Source organism: Schistocerca serialis, chromosome 12, assembly GCF_023864345.2.
Source record: "Schistocerca serialis cubense isolate TAMUIC-IGC-003099 chromosome 12, iqSchSeri2.2, whole genome shotgun sequence".
In the NCBI taxonomy this organism is placed as follows: domain Eukaryota; kingdom Metazoa; phylum Arthropoda; class Insecta; order Orthoptera; family Acrididae; genus Schistocerca; species Schistocerca serialis.
The window spans coordinates 79145923-79163338 of record NC_064649.1 but is presented as its reverse complement, the minus strand read 5'-3'; the positions used below and the strand labels follow the sequence as shown (position 1 = coordinate 79163338).

At 38.8% G+C, this 17416-nt stretch overlaps 1 protein-coding gene across 1 annotated transcript in view; it reads right to left on the bottom strand.

Annotated features, from left to right (window-relative positions):
- Window positions 1–17416, bottom strand: part of LOC126428433 (unconventional myosin-Ib) — an 852237-nt gene that overhangs the window by 221819 nt on the left and 613002 nt on the right. Inside the window, exons 9-10 of the mRNA XM_050090358.1 lie at window positions 16145–16229; window positions 1407–1519 (exon numbers count right to left, since the gene is read on the bottom strand). Of these exons, the coding sequence (XP_049946315.1) occupies window positions 1407–1519; window positions 16145–16229 (198 nt within the window). The remainder of the gene's footprint in view (window positions 1–1406; window positions 1520–16144; window positions 16230–17416) is intronic.

Below are 17416 nucleotides of genomic sequence, written 5' to 3'. Positions count from 1 at the left end.
AAACAGTGGCGGAATCATCACATGGAGAAACTAACAAGCTTCAGAAGGTTTGAAATGTCCCTCATAGATCTGTGAATTAGGTGACATCCAATGACTAGTCCATGTTCTAACAAGGCAACCTCCCCATCGCACCCCCATCAGATTTAGTTATAAGTTGGCACAGTGGATAGGCCTTGAAAAAATGAACACAGACCGATCGAGAAAACAGGAAGAAGTTGTGTGGAACTATGAAAAAATAATCAAAATATACAAACTGGGTTGTCCATGTGTAATACAGGCAATAATAAGGGGAGTGTGAGACGAAGAGCGCCGTGGTCCCGTGGTTAGTGTGAACAGCTGCAGAATGAGAGGTCTTTAGTTCAAATCTTCCCTCGACCGAAAATTTTAACTTTTTATTTTCAGTTTATGTGACAAACTCTTATGTTTTCATCACTTTTTTTGGAGTGATTATTACATCCACAAGAAAACCTAAATCGGGCAAGGCAGAAGAATCTTTTTACCCATTCGCTAAGTATACTAGTTAGGTGGGTCGACAACATATTCCTGTCATGTGACGCACATGCTGTCACCAGTGTTGTATAGAACATATCAGACGTGTTTTCCTGTGGAGGAATTGGTTGACCTATGACCTTGCAATCAAATGTTTTCGGTTCCCATTGGAGAGGCACGTCCTTTCGTCAACTAATCGCACGGTTTTGCGGTGCGGTCGCAAAACACAGACACTAAACTTATTACAGTGAACAGAGACATCAATGAACGAATGGACAGATCATAGCTTTGCGAAAATAAAGAAAGCAAAATTTTCAGTCAAGGGCAGATTTGAACTAAAGATCTCTCGTACCGCAGCTGTTCATGCTAACCACAGGACCACGGCACTCCTCACCTCACATTGCCCTTAATATTGCCTATCTTACGCATGGACGATCCAGTTTGTATATTTTGCTTATTTTTTCATAGTTCCACACAACTTCTTCCTGTTTACTTGATTGATCTGTGTTCAGTTTTTCAAGGCCTATCCACTGTGCCAACTTATAACTAAATCTGAGGGGGGTGCGATGGGGATGTTCCCTTGTAAGTCACTGAGGTAACCTGAGTGACCAATGCTGCTGCTGCTACTGTTACTCTACTGACAGTACAGTGCTCCCTGGCTCCTTTTATACTGATAGGACTGTCTCTTGTAACATGTAGCAATCAATCTGTATTACATGAGGGTGTTTGGTTACTTTTGATCAGAAATTGTAAATTTCTATGATTTATAATGTCTAAAGAAAACATAGTTGATTTCTACCAAGCTGGGTGCTGACTGTTTAGGATTATATCTAGTTTTATAATAGAAATTTTTATGGAAGCTGTAAAATATAGGAAAAACCACTAAAAACTAGTAAGTGTAAAGAAAGTAAACAAACCCTGGTGACTTGGAAATCGTGTCGATCGTCTATACTGTCAGGACCGTGGCAGCGATTGTTGCTGTTGCGTAAGAAGCTGTAATTATCCAGGTTGCGTTGCAGCTTCAGCTGTTCTGAAATATAACCATCCGAGATAATTCACAATAAAATGCTGCTGCAGTATATCTTGTTATGCATTTATTTTTCTATAGTAATTGTTGTCTCACAAATACATGCATCTCTAGGTATTGACATGTGATTGTTCCTCAAGATACACACAGGGCGTGAGGACGAAAAATGTTATTGAGAATTTACTAAAGGACAGTAACTATACAGTTTGTGTGACTAGTGCAAACAATGTAGCACATAATAAAGCCAAAAATTATACAGGGTGTTTGGAAATTCCCATTACAAACTTCTGGGACTCGTAGAGGGGAGTGAGTACACAATATTTTGAACAGGAACCCACATCTGGAAATGTATGATTCCATTCTACAATGGTCAGAGTTGGTTGTCCTGATATGCAATAGGGTAGACAGGATGATGTATCACCGAATGTCCATCAGGAAATGTGTCAGTACCTTGCTTCAGATGTGCGGTTTGGAGACATCTCAACAGAAATGGTGAAAGATGGATAGGCCTAGGTGGTCCACCCGCATGGCCACTGCGATTGCGGGATTTAACACTTATGGATTACTTCTTGGGGGGTCGTATGCAAAGTTTAATTTGTGAGACTCCTGTACAGACAGAGGAAGATTTGCTCACAAGAGTTCAGGTTGCTGCACAAGAAGTTGAAGAGATGCCAGGAGGCAAGGACTGTGTGTACCAGAATGTGCTCCATAGATACAATGTCTGTAACAATATTGATGGAAGCCACATTGAGCTGCTGTTGTAATGCGTTAGTACTGTTCTGTACACAAGGTATGCTGGGTTCTTTTTTCTTTTGGAATAATGTAAACACCAAATGTTTAAGTGTTAATACAAACAAATGTGCTTAAGTAATAAATGGTTGTTTTGTTACATTTCCTTTTGAATTGTTACCTAATAATGGTACTGTGTCACACCTAATTCAATTCCTAAAGCAAAAGTAGATGTGTCATACATCTGAATTGAAACTGGTGTAGAACAGAAATGTAATGTTTATAGACACGGGTTCCTATTCAAAATATTATGTACTCACTCCCCTCTACAAGTCCTAGAAGTTTGTAATGGAAATTTCCGACAGGTTCCAAGAATTTGTTTGGACATAAATAAGATGAACACTGTTTTTGTGATGATACCTAATCTTTAATTTACATGTTGACAAACAGACCTGATACATAATATTAAAATCAGACAATGCTGTTCCATTTATGCCAAATGCAATGTAGTGATATGGTGAACATCTAAATGACCATGGCAAGAAATTTCTGTCAATAGATAAACAAAATTATAAATGAAGGCAAAAGACTGGTTTTAAAAGACAGTCTTTCTGTCAAGCTCATTACCTCCTGTTTAAAGAAATCAACATTACAGAGGAAGGAGGGGTACAAATCACATGTAAGAGGGAACTGCAGTAGATCAATTCATTCACATAATTGTGCTGTTCTAGTCCATCTAGTGAAAATAAATGAAGACCAAGAAAAATCAAAATACTTTTCAGTGTCAACAACAAGTTTCTCCTTCTTCATATAAATCTACAATCTCTTAGAGGTAAAGTCTATTTACTGCAATGCTGGCTTGAAGGAAGACTTTTGTTTTCCTCATGCATACTTGCTAGTTGTTAGCTATTGCAGAACAAATATTTCACATGGTATGGTCTCAATCTACATTAAAAGCAACTTTGATACACAGTTCTCAGTCACAGACCTTAGCAAAATATCCCTTGAAGGTACATTTGAAGTTGCTGGTACTGCAACCCACACACAAAAATCTTAATTGTCTCAGTTTATCAAACTTCAACCTTTGGTGACATAGTATTTACAGGAAAATTAATACTTCAATACTGCTGCTGTCCAATATAAGCAGCATAAAATTATAATTGTGTGTGTTATTAACATACATATGAGCAAAAATATAAAAATGTGACTGACATGGTCAATTCTCTGAAGTCACTGAACTACTACTGTCTCAATGAAATATCCACTACGCTAAATGCATCTCTTAATAAAAATTTGCAATACATTTTAGTGCTTCTTTCTTCAAATTAACGTAGTTTCTATTTTAGACATGAAAGAATGAATAGAATTAACTACACAGCAAGATCAAAATCATCAGAGACAAAGCACAAGCTGACAAAGGAATAGGGAAAAGTGGGGGAAATGAATTTGGGCAAGTACTCCTCACAGTAACAGTTCCAGAGTTATGCTTAATGAATTTATGCTTAATGAATTTAGACCTAATTCTGGATGGTCAGACGGGGATTTGAACCCTGCTCCTGGGGCATGCTTGTCCTCTGACTTGGCTCCTGTGTCACCAAGGTCAATTATGTTACAGAGATGTGCAGTACTTTATTCCCACTACCCACAAGAGGAATATGACAAGTTTTCAGCAAGTATACTAAATTACACACTTTTCTGCGCTTAAATTTAATAAGGTAATGTGTATACCATGGCATTACGATTCTCTCTGAAGTTTTGTGTAGAAGATTTGTTAAAGTAGCTACAGTAGATGTAGTGGCACATCACATAAGTTTACATATGTAACATACATCTCATATATCATATTACTGACATTTTTGTGTATTTTAAGCACAATGATACTTCATGTAGCAAAAGTATCTACCCCAAGTTTCAGCAAAAATTTGACTACTATCTACATCCAACAGAAACAACACAAGTAATCAGTGTTGTAGTGGCAACAGCAATATTAAGAGAGAATTTGATTTTATATACGTTTCTGCATCTGGATAGTCCATTATAAAAACTAAATAGGTTCCTGGCGTTTAAGCTACATGCAGACATTATGATACTCATTTATAGCCGGCCATGATTATAGTTATGCATCTTTCAGTGTGAGAATGGATCTTATTTTCAAAAAGAAAGCTTCCCTACTAAATTAAACTATTATCTGTCAGTGTGCAGTTACAATCTGAGTAGTAAAAGTGTCTATGGCCATTACTAATCAGTCTACAATAGTTACAGTCCTGAATTTAGACATGAGAACTATATACAATTCCTTGTTCCTAATATTTTGTCTAGTTAGACACTTGAATAAAAGATACAATTTAACCTTTTTGAGACTTGACCAAAGATAAGCTCACAGCAATTAATGAGTTAATGTAAATTCAATAAAAACTGCTCAACTGTCCTCACCAAAGTACTTTTAGTAGTGGCAGTATCAGAAAAACCTGCCCCTTGTTTTTGTTTCCCTTTCAGGGGCTTTTAAATTAAAAACACAAGATAAATGGATGTCGCTTGCTGAAAGCCTCGGTCCTAACAATGCATCATCCATCACATGTTGTTAGGGGTGTCAGCCACACCATAAAGCTATTGTGCATGCCAGCCTATGCAGAAGACGTCACACTGGGAGTATCTGGGCTCTATTAATTATATGAGAGCAGAAAAGGCATTAAAAAGTACCAAAAGTTTGTCATTATCTACAAAAAGACATCTTGCTTAGCACAGAATTAATGTGCTATACAAAAGTTATGAAAGAATCAAACATTTTCAACAATCTACACTGCAAAAATAATGAAAAACACTAAATGGAAATGAAACTTCTTTCAACTGGAGTGAAATGCACATTCCCATCTTACAGTTATTATAAAATATCTGCAATATTTTACAGTTAATAGCATCCCATCAAATATTGACAGTTTTGCAAAACTGTGACTGTCCTGTGATAATATACAGTAGCAACCAATCACGATTTGGTTTTTGTTCAATTTGTCTACAAAACAGCATTACTTCTTTCTTTCTTTCTTTCTTTCTTTCTTCCTTTCTTTCTTTCCACTAGTGTTTATCCTGTCTAGTACAGGGGCTGCTTTACCAGGATTTAGCAAACTTTATTTTATTACTAGTGAATATGGCAACGCTGCACAACTGCTAAATTTGTATGGGATTTGAAAATATATTTATTTATTTATTTACATTTTCTTTGCGTGAAGCCATCGTAGTGATGGCTTTTGCAAATGTCAGACTTAATACTATGGTTATACTTACACTTATAAAATACACTATACTCTGTAGCTGTTGCTTCTTATGTCTATTTTCTACATTTATCACATTACAACTGATATGCTAATGCCTCATGTTACAATCACTATCTTAAAATTCATTGAAAGAATATAAACATTTTTCTATTAGAAAAGATTTTACTTTTGTTTTAAAAACATTCCCCGTGTACATTCTTAGAGAGTTTGGTAGCCAGTTATACCAAATCAAACCACTGATATATGGACTTCCATCAGTCATTTTTAATGTTGTTCTGTTACAGAAATAGTTACACTTTGTTCTAGTGTTGTGATCATGTACATCACTGCCCTTGATAGCTTCTGTTGGTTGACTTTGTATATGTCTTATTGCTCTTTTCTGTAGTAGTAGTATTCTTTTTAAATTTACACCAGCTGCACAGCCCCACAGTTCAATTCTGTAATTGTGAAAGGGGTAAAGTGTTCCATAATATACTAATTTCAGTGCTCGGCTAAAAAGTATCTTTGCGAGCTGGCTGAGGAGATATATGGCACTACTGACTTTCCTGCATACGAAATTAATGTGGTACGTCCACCGCAAATTTTCATCAACATACACACCCAGTAATTTACAGTTACCATTTTCTGTTGCAGAGATATTACACACACTATTCATATTGTTGTGGTGAGAACTGTCAGTTTTAAATGTCAGTAACTGAGATTAGGTGACATTCACCTTGAGTCCCTGATCATTGAAGTATTTTGTTACTTCTGTTACACCACTAGTAGCAAGAGATTCTAGCTCATTAGATTTACTCCCATAAAATAAGATTGATGCGTCATCTGCATAGCTTGTATCCTGATCTCCTTCTCTCCCTTCTCTCTACCCATCTCCTCCTCTGCCTCTCTCTGTCGATGTCCTCCTTCCCCATCTCCATGTCCATCCCCCCCTTTCCCTTTCTTTATCCACCTTCTCCTCATCCTTTTTCTGATCTTGGCCCTAGTTTGTTGTTATTGCAAATACAGATTCCTTAGTACATTCTAACCATAAGCAGAGAACCTGTCAATACAACTTACTTGTTTTCAGTAAAAAACGACTGAGAGGAAGAAAACAAAACAGCACATTATTGTGTATAAAATTTTTGTTTAAAGATACATGTAATGAAAAAGAATATGTGTGGGAAAAACAATATTTCTAAGGATTCACATATTCTAGTATCATGGTTAAAACTGATTGCAAGAAAGAAAACAAATCCATACATATTCACAGCAGAGCAAAGCACAGCACAGTATTTTGTTTCTCGTAGTTGGTTTTAACAGAAAATCTGTACATTGTTGTTTCAAAAAATATATAGCCTACGTCATTATGAATGTGTATTAGAGCATCCCATAAAAATTTGAAATAAATGCTCAACAGCTTTTCGAGAGTTTTGGTAGCAATGTTTCTTGTTTATATTTTAAATATGTATTCATGTATTATAAGATGGCCTTCCAGTAAGTATATAAAAGCATGCATGTATTTGAATGCAATGTTGTGCCAAAATTTTAAAGCAAACAGTGAAGAACTTTCAGTAATTTAAGATTCTGTACAAACGAACATTTACATTTTTATTCATATAGATATAGATTTAGCTTTGTGATCAGATGCCCCTCCTGACATCAGTCATCAAAGTAATCTCAGGGAGGGAAGTTGTGTGCACTATCTGTCTTCAATTATGTCAACCTTGTTCCATTTGTTAACAAATTCTCTGATGCTGAATTTGGGAACCAGTCCAGCAAATGAGAATGACAACTGCCTAGAAACCACAATTGTGCTGGCCACTGTATCAGCCCACAGTCTTTAATCCAATGTGGAGTTTCAGTCCGGGTCTGGCTCAAATTCCTGCTTCGCAAGCTAGCACCCTGTGTATTATGCTATAGGAACAAAACAGTGTTACTGGTTTCAGTTCTAAAAAATTCATCTTCAGTTAGCTTACCTATAAAACAATGTATCATGAGTTTTGAACGTAAAAGTTCGTAAGCCTTCTGCAGACGAATTTAGGAAAATCAAAACTACTAGCAAGTGTTTTTATTTTTATTTTTAATTTTTTATTTTTTAATAAGGTGAATTAAGGCAGACTTGTGGCCCACACATTGCTTGCAGATTTCTTTTTAAAAAAGGGATCTGATCTTCACTATCCACAGAGTGAGGTGGCGCAGTGACTAGCACTTTGGACTCGCATTTGAGAGGACGATGGTTCAATCCCACATCTGGCAATCCTGATTTAGGTTTTCTGCGATTTCCCTAAATCGCTCCAGGCAAATGCCAGGATGGTTCCTTTGAAAGGGGATGGCCGACTTCCTTCCCCGTCCTTCCCTAATCTGATGAGACCGATGACCTTGCTGTCTGGTCTCCTCCCCCAAACAACCCCTACCCTTCACTATCCCTCAGCTTTATGCATTACCTACACTGCCTATGAAAAATTAGTATTTATTCCAGATGAAAGAGAGAGAATGGAAATCACTTACAGTGATTTACTTGCAAATGAAATTTTACAGCTGATAACATGGGGTTGAGAAATAAAGGCACTATCAATTGTGTGTAACTTCTATCTAATGTGATTCCATTATATATATCTTGTTCTAGACATAGTGAGGGAGGAGGAGGGGGTGGACAGAGAGAGAGGGAGAGGAGGCCTGAACATTTGAACATTAGTATTTATTCCAGATGAAAGAGAGAGAATGGAAATCACTTACAGTGATTTACTTGCAAATGAAATTTTACAGCTGATAACATGGGGTTGAGAAATAAAGGCACTATCAATTGTGTGTAACTTCTATCTAATGTGATTCCATTATATATATCTTGTTCTAGACATAGTGAGGGAGGAGGAGGGGGTGGACAGAGAGAGAGGGAGAGGAGGAGATGGTGAGAGAGGGTTGGGGTGGGGGTAGACAGTAGGTGGACAGAGAGAAGGCGTTTAGGATGTATATCCAATTCCCATTCACATTTAGTAACTGCAAAACATTGCCATATTGGCTAGCCTGAATATATAGAAGCATTATGCAGCCTTTTTCGAATTCAGAACTCATATGTGTTTGTTATTTGTTTGTGAGAAAATTGTGTTATGCCCCGTGTAAGAAAGAGAAATGTACACTACAGCCCCTTCCGCCGGAGGTTCTGGTCCTCCCTTGGGCATGGGTGTGTGTGTTGTTCTTATCATAAGTGAGTTTAAGTAGTATGTAAGTCTAGGGACCGATGATCTAAGCAGTTTGGTCCCTTAGGAATTCACACACATTTGAACATTTCGTACACTACACTGTCCAGTCACATTAACGTGACCATGTCACATTAACGTGACCATCAGTCAAATGCCTGAATAACCACCTTTTGCCACACTGATCACTGCAAGATGTGCAGGAAGAGAGTCATTGAGGTTCTGGACAGTACTGACAGGTATGTGGAGTCATGCTGACTCGAATGCCGTGCCCAGCTACACCAGGTTTCTCGGTTGAGGACCCACGGCGTGAACAGCCCGACTGAGGTGGTCCCACAGATTCTGAGTGTAAATCTGGGAAATTTGGTGGCCACAGGAATACTATAAACTCATCCTGGTGCTCTTCAAACCACACATGTACACTGCGAGCTGTGTGACATGTGGCATTGTCCTGCTGGTAGATGACATTCTGCTGAGGAAAAACAACCTGCATGTGGGGTGGACATGGTCCCCAAAGATAGATACATTCTTGTGTTGATCCACTGTGCCTTCTGGAATGATAACATTACCCGGGGTATACCACGCTACCTTCTTGTTTGCTTTCACGTTTCAAGCTGTACACGGCAACGGCCATCTGTCCTATTGTTGTTGTATGGTGTTCTGCCTTGTGGCGGGTCTTGTCGTGGGTTAATCCTCTTCCACTTTTGTCTGTCCATAGCCAGTCTTTTTATTTCTGAATATTTGTCTCCTTTGATATTGCCCAGCATTTGATATCTTCTTTATCCTCTTCCCCCTTTTCCCTCCATCATTCCTTCTATTCCTTTCTTCAGTAAACAGTCCTTTCTCAAACAATGTCCAATCCAGTTCCGTTTTCTCTTTCTGATGACTTTCAGTATGTTTCTTTCTTCCCCAAATCATCTTAATACTTCTTCATTCCTTACTCGGTCTTCCCATTTCACTTTTTCCATTCTTCTCCATATCCACATCTCTAGTGCCTCCAATCTTCTTTCATCTTCCTTCCTCAATGTCCAGGTCTCCGCACCGTATAGTGCAAAGCTCCATATGTAACATTTGGCAAGTCTTTTCCTCAGATCTTTGTATAGTGGTCCTCAAAGTAATTTCTGTTTCCTCTTGACTCCTTCTTTTGTCATTGCAATTCTTTTCCTAATTTGTGTTGAGCAATACATATCCTATGGAGCATCAAATATGATTCATCAGGAAAGTTCAGTGGATCCCCAGTTGCAGTATTGGCATGCAAATTCCAGCCTTTGTCACTGGTGAAGAGCATTCAGCACAGGTGCATGAACCAGGTGCTCGCAGTGGAGGCCCAAATGCGGCAGTGCTCACTGAATGGTCACTGAGGAGACACTGTCGGTAGCCCCTCGGTTCATCTGGGTGGTCAGTTGTTCAACACTTGCATGTCTATTCACCCATACACATCTCCACAGCCATCATCCATCCCTGTCATCTATGGCCTTTGCTACCCCACTGTTGCCTTGGCACCAGTTTTGGACAATACCATTTTGCCATGGAGGCATGTGAATTGTTTGCAGGCGTAGACATTATGGAAACACTTCCACTCTTACCCCAAACCCCAATGATTGTACCCTTTTAGATGTTGGGTAAATCATTCCATTTCTGCCTTACAACAACAACTGTACTGTTTTCCATGTCACCCAGACAAACTTTATATGCCCTCCACAGGTAGTGCTGCCATTGGTGACTGGTTATAGCAAGTCAATGTCGAACACTGGCAGTGGTCAAGTGAATGTGAATGGCCTGTGCAGCATGTGCCAGAATACGATAGGTGGAAGGTTGTGGTCTGCTGAAACTGTTGTTTACTGTTCCATGATACTTTTGTTCGCATTGCTCTGGATTCCACAACTGACAGGAAATACAGAATCAATGGGTTTGAGAGACACACACTCAGTGCCATGCATGATCTCACTAGCTCACCATGCCTAGTGTCCAAGAGGACACACATACAATTTACTCAGCCATTCAGGGGATTTATGGAAGTGTCTGATTCCACCCGTCTGCTTTGACCCATGGCGTCATCAATATGGCAGAAATGGCTATTCTAAGCATCTCCAATATGGCGCCTATGATGTCTCTCCATACACACAGCAACAAACACGAAAATATGTATAAATAAGACAATAACATCTCCCTCCAAAATACAATCAAACTAAAGTGACAACCATAGGAAATTGGATTTTTTCTTTTCTTTCTTTTTTTTTTTTTTTTTTTTTTTGGGGGGGGGGGGGGGGGGAGGCAAGCTAAATATAACAGTTAAAAATTACACACCACAGTCTCGAACACATGAAACGATGAACAAAAAACAATAATTACAAAATCTACAGGAATCCCTACAGGATTCCTAGAGGAATCTTCACCTATATAGGTCAACCGCACCTGACAATTCCAAAACAGCAAAAACTATGAAACTTGGAATCAGACATTTCCCTTGTCCACAACTGACAATACCAAAACACCAATACCTACATATAAAACTACAAAAATTGGAATCGATCATTTCCCTTGACCTATGTAGGTCAACCATAACTATTAATACAAAAAATCCAACTACAAAAAGCAAAACTAAAACCACAATACCTCAAAAAGTCAAAACCCCGTTCGGGATTTTAATGGTGTGACCCATAGCGAACATGTTTTCAGTAAGACAAGTACCCACACAAACGGTGCAACAATATCTACAGCAGTGCAGACCGTAGTGCATTGACCATTATTGCAGTTTTCCTGAATGTGGCAGCAGAGAGGTGTGCCGACAGCATGGTCCCTGATGACTACATGGGACACAGGAGTGTCATCAGATCATTATTTTAGATGACCCCCAGTACTACATACACCGTCACAATGGATGCCTCTGCATGGAAGTGCTGAGGGGAATGAACTTCACCAGCTTACATTTGTCAGCACAATGCTGTCTGAGCACCTGGTACGATAATACAGGGCGCCATTGGGAAGGTAACAGGAACATCTCTGCTTCATACTGACAGTAATTTGGACAGCAGATGTTGCCTGTGCTGCCCCGACCAGCCTCAATACAGAATAGCCACCGACAAGCTGTGGCCAAAAAACAAGTGGACCATCCTGTTGCTGCCAAACATCATATCCCTCATCTCAATGACTGCTTCACAGTCTGTGCCATATGGATCCTTCGCACCAACACCAGCTTTTCTGAACTGCACAGGTGGGGACTTTCCCTGCAATACATCCTACATTTTCACAACCCTCCTGGCCTCAACCTTCGTTGGTCGCTGTGCTCACCCATACAGCTCCCTCCCTGTTCCCATTCCAGCACTACACAGCCGCAATTTCACTGCCACACCCAGTCTTTTTAATTTATTTTTATTTCTCTCCTTTCCACCCTCCCCACTCCCCCCCCCCACCCCCCCCCCCCCCCCCCCCGCCTCCCTCCCCACCTTCTCTCCGTCTAAACTGCAGCAATTCACTGTCTGCCAACCCCACCGTACTATCCCTCCCCCTCCCCTCTCCATCCACCCCTTATGCCCACCAGTCGCCACTCCCATCATGCATTGGTGCTCCTGCTCGCAGTGTGGTTTAAGTTGTCTGAGACTGCAGACCTGTGTGCAAGTTGTGTTTGCACGAGAGAGAGAGAGAGAGAGAGAGAGAGAGAGAGAGAGAGAATGTGTGTGTGTGTGTGTGTGTGTGTGTCTATTGCTGACAAAGGCCTTAATGGCCGAAAGCTATAATTGTGTGAATCTTTTTGATGTGCCTATCGCAACTCAGCATCTCCGTTATATGGTGAGTAGCAACTTTCCTTCTCTAATACCATCACAGAATTTCTAGACATAGCAACTTGCTCTGTGTTTTGGAGCAGAAATTTGTGCATACTGCAGGGATTTAATTGGTATCTACCTTAGTCTTCACTATGGAAGGCGGCTGACATCATCCATGCCTACAGGCAATCTAAATTTATTAAGAGACTGATGAAAGTGGATAATGGGGGATTCAACACTAATAAAACAGATTAAACTTCAACAATGAGATATATCCTCCCAGTTTTCATAAATTTTTAACCAACAGCAGCCTTCACTGACAAGTTAATATTACTATCATACACGTACAGCAATCGATGAATGTAGGAACCAACATGTACAGTGTAACTACCAAAACAACTTAAATGACAACTCGATTATTAATGTCCTACAGAGAGTTGAATTCATGTGGAAGTCCTGAGAGAGAGAGAGAGAGAGAGAGAGAGAGATAGAGAGAGAGAGAGAGAGCTAAACCGGTGACACAGTGATCAGGCTGACAAATGATGGAGGTGGTTGAGAGAGAGAGAGAGAGAGAGAGAGAGAGAGAGAGAGAGAGAGAGAGAGAGAGAGAGTGCAATCTTACTGCAACAGCTGATGTAGCCACACATGTCAAGTGAAAGCGGTTGCTCACTCCTCTGACCAAACAATATTTACTATCTTCTGCTCGAAATAATGAACAGCCAAGCTGTAATCTGAATCAAAGTGACAAATGGCAAAAGCACAATACTTCAGCATCTTAGTTGTCATTCTGTTGCTGTTGGTTTGAAGAGAAGATAGCAAACTTGGGCACAGCAGCTGTGTTCTGAGATTTCCTGACCTCAGAGTGACCACACACTGATGAGCATCCGACCTCAAAAAATAGGGCTAATATCAGTTTCTGGTGTCAGCAGTGCAAGGGCTGCTGAGACTTAGAGAACAAACAGCATCCTTTCCACATCCTGCCTCATCCTCAATCATCAAAACCCAGTAATCTTTGTACTACTGCATCTCCTTACAGAAGAAGGACGGCACTGTGTATTTTATCTGAATTTAACAGCTGCTGCCATACTGAGCAAATAATTACGTCCCCTCAAGATAATTGCACCCAAAATTGCACTGCAGTTTAGACGGAGAGAAGGTGGGGAGGGAGGCGTGGGGGGGGGGGGGGGGGGCAGGAAAGGAGAGAAATAAAAATAAATTAAAAGACTGGGTGTGGCAATGAAATTGTGGCTGTGTAGTGCTGGAATGGGAACAGGGAGGGAGCTGTATGGGTGAGCACAGTGACCAATTGCACAGAGTAATACTAGGAGCCTAGTGACATTTGCTGAACTTCCTCAGAAGATTGTGCCATAACGAATAACTGACTCAAAGTAGTAGTGATAAAATATTTTTCTGATATCCATGTCCATGAGAGTCTCTTTTCTCTCTGAATTTTTTATTTGAGGTTAGTTGGGATTTAAAGTGACCTAAAGTTTAGAGACATTTGATACAAAAATGATGATCCAACAATAAGTTCATCAGTGAGTCAGTTGCTAAGAATCTGCAATAATACGTATTGCTTACTATGTATCTGGGGTTTGTTTTTCATTTGTGACCTCTAAAGGATGCACATGTATGCACAATGTGTTATGTGATATGTGATTTATTCATCTCATTACATACAATTTTCAAATCATTTGATTTGATGTACAGGAGACCTGTAAAGGTTTACAAAAGAAACTTTTTTCACTTTTTTAAGAGAAATACAAAAGTTTACATTATATTTTACATTTCTAAGTTACAGCTACACATGTACATAAAATAATACATGTAATACAATACCTGTGTTCAGATTGTGAAGCTGTCCTCAATGAATTCATCGACAGAATAATAACACTTTTCCACCAGAAGAGTAAAGAGCAATAATTTCAGTGAACCAATCTCCATTTTAAATATATTACTGCCTTTTATTTTATTGAATATTTTTAACCCCATATACTCTGGCGTTTGGGCATAAAGTTTTAAACGATGTGTTGGAAGTTTGAAGTTATCTCTGTGGCGAGTGCTGTAGTTGTGGTCAAAACGGAAAGTGTCTAGTGTATGTTGATTTCTATATAGGAACACCACCATCTCATATATGTAAAGGGGCTAGATAGTATTTTCAGATTTTTTAACAGTGGTCGACAGGATTCCCATTTTTTTGCAACACACATGTTTCTAATTACTTTCTTTTGTAATACTAGGAGCCTAGTGACATTTGCTGAACTTCGCCAGAAGATTATGCCATAACGAATAACTGACTCAAAGTAGCAGTGATAAAATATTTTTCTGGTATCCATGTTTGTAGCATCTGACAAAATACACATTGCAAATGCTAAGTTGTTCAGTTTATTTGCTAAGTAATCTATGTGTACCTTCCAATTTAAATTTTTGTCAAGATTTAGGCCTAAGAACTTCATGTGGTTTGCTTCTGTGATATCCTGATCATTGCAAGTTTTCTTTATTTCACTCCTTTCTACTGATTTAGCTTCAAATTGCGTCATTTTGGTTTTAGTTACATTTATTATGATAGAACCAAGATTCAAGTTTTTCTAAAGTATTTTTGGCTTTTTCTGGAATATTTTCAGATACCTCAATGACGCATGATAAGCCTGACTCACCCATCAACACTTCACTTCAATCTTTACTCTCCTTGGAACAGTTACAACTGACATACCATGCATACTCTTATACAGAGTGCTAAAAATAAATAAATAAATAAACAAAAAATTAAAAAAACTGTTGAATATTTTGAGAGGTAGTAGTACTCATTAAAACAAGGAAAAGTGTCTGGTAGGCCTAGATATGGGCCCTTAAATGCATACCTTAAGAGCTAGAAGAACTTGTTCATCTTCAATATTGTGAAACACATCTCTTCTACTGCAAGCTCCTTGCTTTCCATATTTTGAGAAGTGATAGTATGGACAACAACAAGGAAAAAATGTCCAGTAAATATGGGCTCAAAAGAGCATACCTAAAGAGCCATTAGCACTTGTTCATCTTTGCTACTGTGAATCTTCTATTGAAGATATGTGTTTCAGAGCTCATGTTGACTCTACGTGTTTTTCTATTACCACCTCTGGAAATGTTCAACACTTTTTTTAACACCCAGTATGCTTTGGTGTCATCACCAGACACTAAAGGCAATGTCTGGGTAACGTAGCCTCCTTCTCTATCCTTTGACATCATTACCATCTGGTTGTAGTTGCCACAGTTCATTCCACCAGGAACACTTCCTAATGTGGATGTTATGGGCCTTCCCCTTGACTTTTTTCACAGGATTTTACCTTCTAAGATGTTTTTCATGAAGCTGCTGTGTTGAATTATGTGTCCAACTAATTTAGTTTTCCTTTTACCAAGTTAATCAGTGTCCTTCTCTCTTTAATTTACTTTTTGTGTTCATTCACTAGATTTTTCTTTCATTCCAGGGTGTTTTTGTGGTTAACCTCTATCTCTGTTGCTTCTAACCTTTTTCTTTTCTTGTTTCTGCAGTGTACATCCCACATAATGGTAGCTTAAAATGCTCCAGACCTTGTACAAAAATTAAATGGGCAAGCACCCAAGAAGCATATACCACACAACTACAAATTTCTCCACTAATGGTACAAGAGTTGCAAGTGAGAACCATGTAAACAAAACAGAAGTACTTACTGAGCAGGTGAATGTCAGCTCCCGTAAGTAGCTGATAGAAAATATGGAAGTTTCGCTCTCCAGGAGCATGACTCGTGACGCGCGACTGCAAAAAAAGAATGTATTAAAAGGTGCTAATGAAAGTATTAATAATTAAATTTCTGAAATAATAATATAGTTCAAGATTAAATATGGCTATTGTAGTATCAGAAACTTATTTCTGACACACACTACTTGCAACAGGTGTCCAAATGTATGTGTTATATATTATGTATTACACATTACTACAAGTTGTACTGGAATGATATATGTTTACTATGTAAGAACAAAAATTGTGTTTTTATTTTCATGTAACTGCAGACAGCTGGGAAAACGCAAGACCGAGTCAAGCACACAAGTGGCTGATGGCCAGCTGTAATGTGTTGAATACCATGGCTCCACAGAAAAGCAGCCCTGTTATCTCCCATCAGTGCCAAAGCATCAGAATAACTATTATTAAGATGAATGCGTAATAATTTCTTGTTCTGTTGGATAATTTCAACAGTCAGTTAATAATGACTCACTGCCTGGTTAATTTCAGTGTGATTAATAAAAATATTTTTGATAATAAATCATGTGGTGTTAAATGTTATCTGGGCATACAAAGATTATTTTTTATTGAATGACATAGTTTATCCTTTACAAACAAAGAAGTCAGGAGAAGTATGACAGAACATTTTAAACAGAAACTGTTGTTTATTGAAGAGTCTGAGTATACTGTTACATGAGTAAAGAATTTTATTTACTGTTTGCTGCAACTACGAATACAAGAATACATTCTCTTTGTTGCCCAGCAATGGATAAAGGATTAACTGACAGTAGTTTAAATTGAAGCAACACATTACTGATATCATCCCTGTTATTAATCTAATGACTTATTTCTCGTGCTGGTGACAAGAGAACCTGCAACATTATTTTTGAAATTATTCTTTTGATTCAGTGATTTACGTACTGAAGAGAAGTGAGCTTCCTCAGAAAAAGTGATTATATGCAACTGAATGTTAACCAACTGTGTAATAGTGAGTATAAATGTTGAGATAAGTCCTTGGAGGATATAAATAGAGGGCTGACTGAAAAGTAATGCCTCCACATTCGTAACTCTTCAACAGTTGGTAGCATTGGTTTGCGGCAGGTACTCGCTTGTTCCGTAGCCTCTTCTCTACAGCTCCAGTTGGTGGGAAGCCTTATCACTGAACGGTTGTGTTGTTATAGTGTAATGTATGGAACTGTGCGCAGACGGTCAGTCAATGCGAT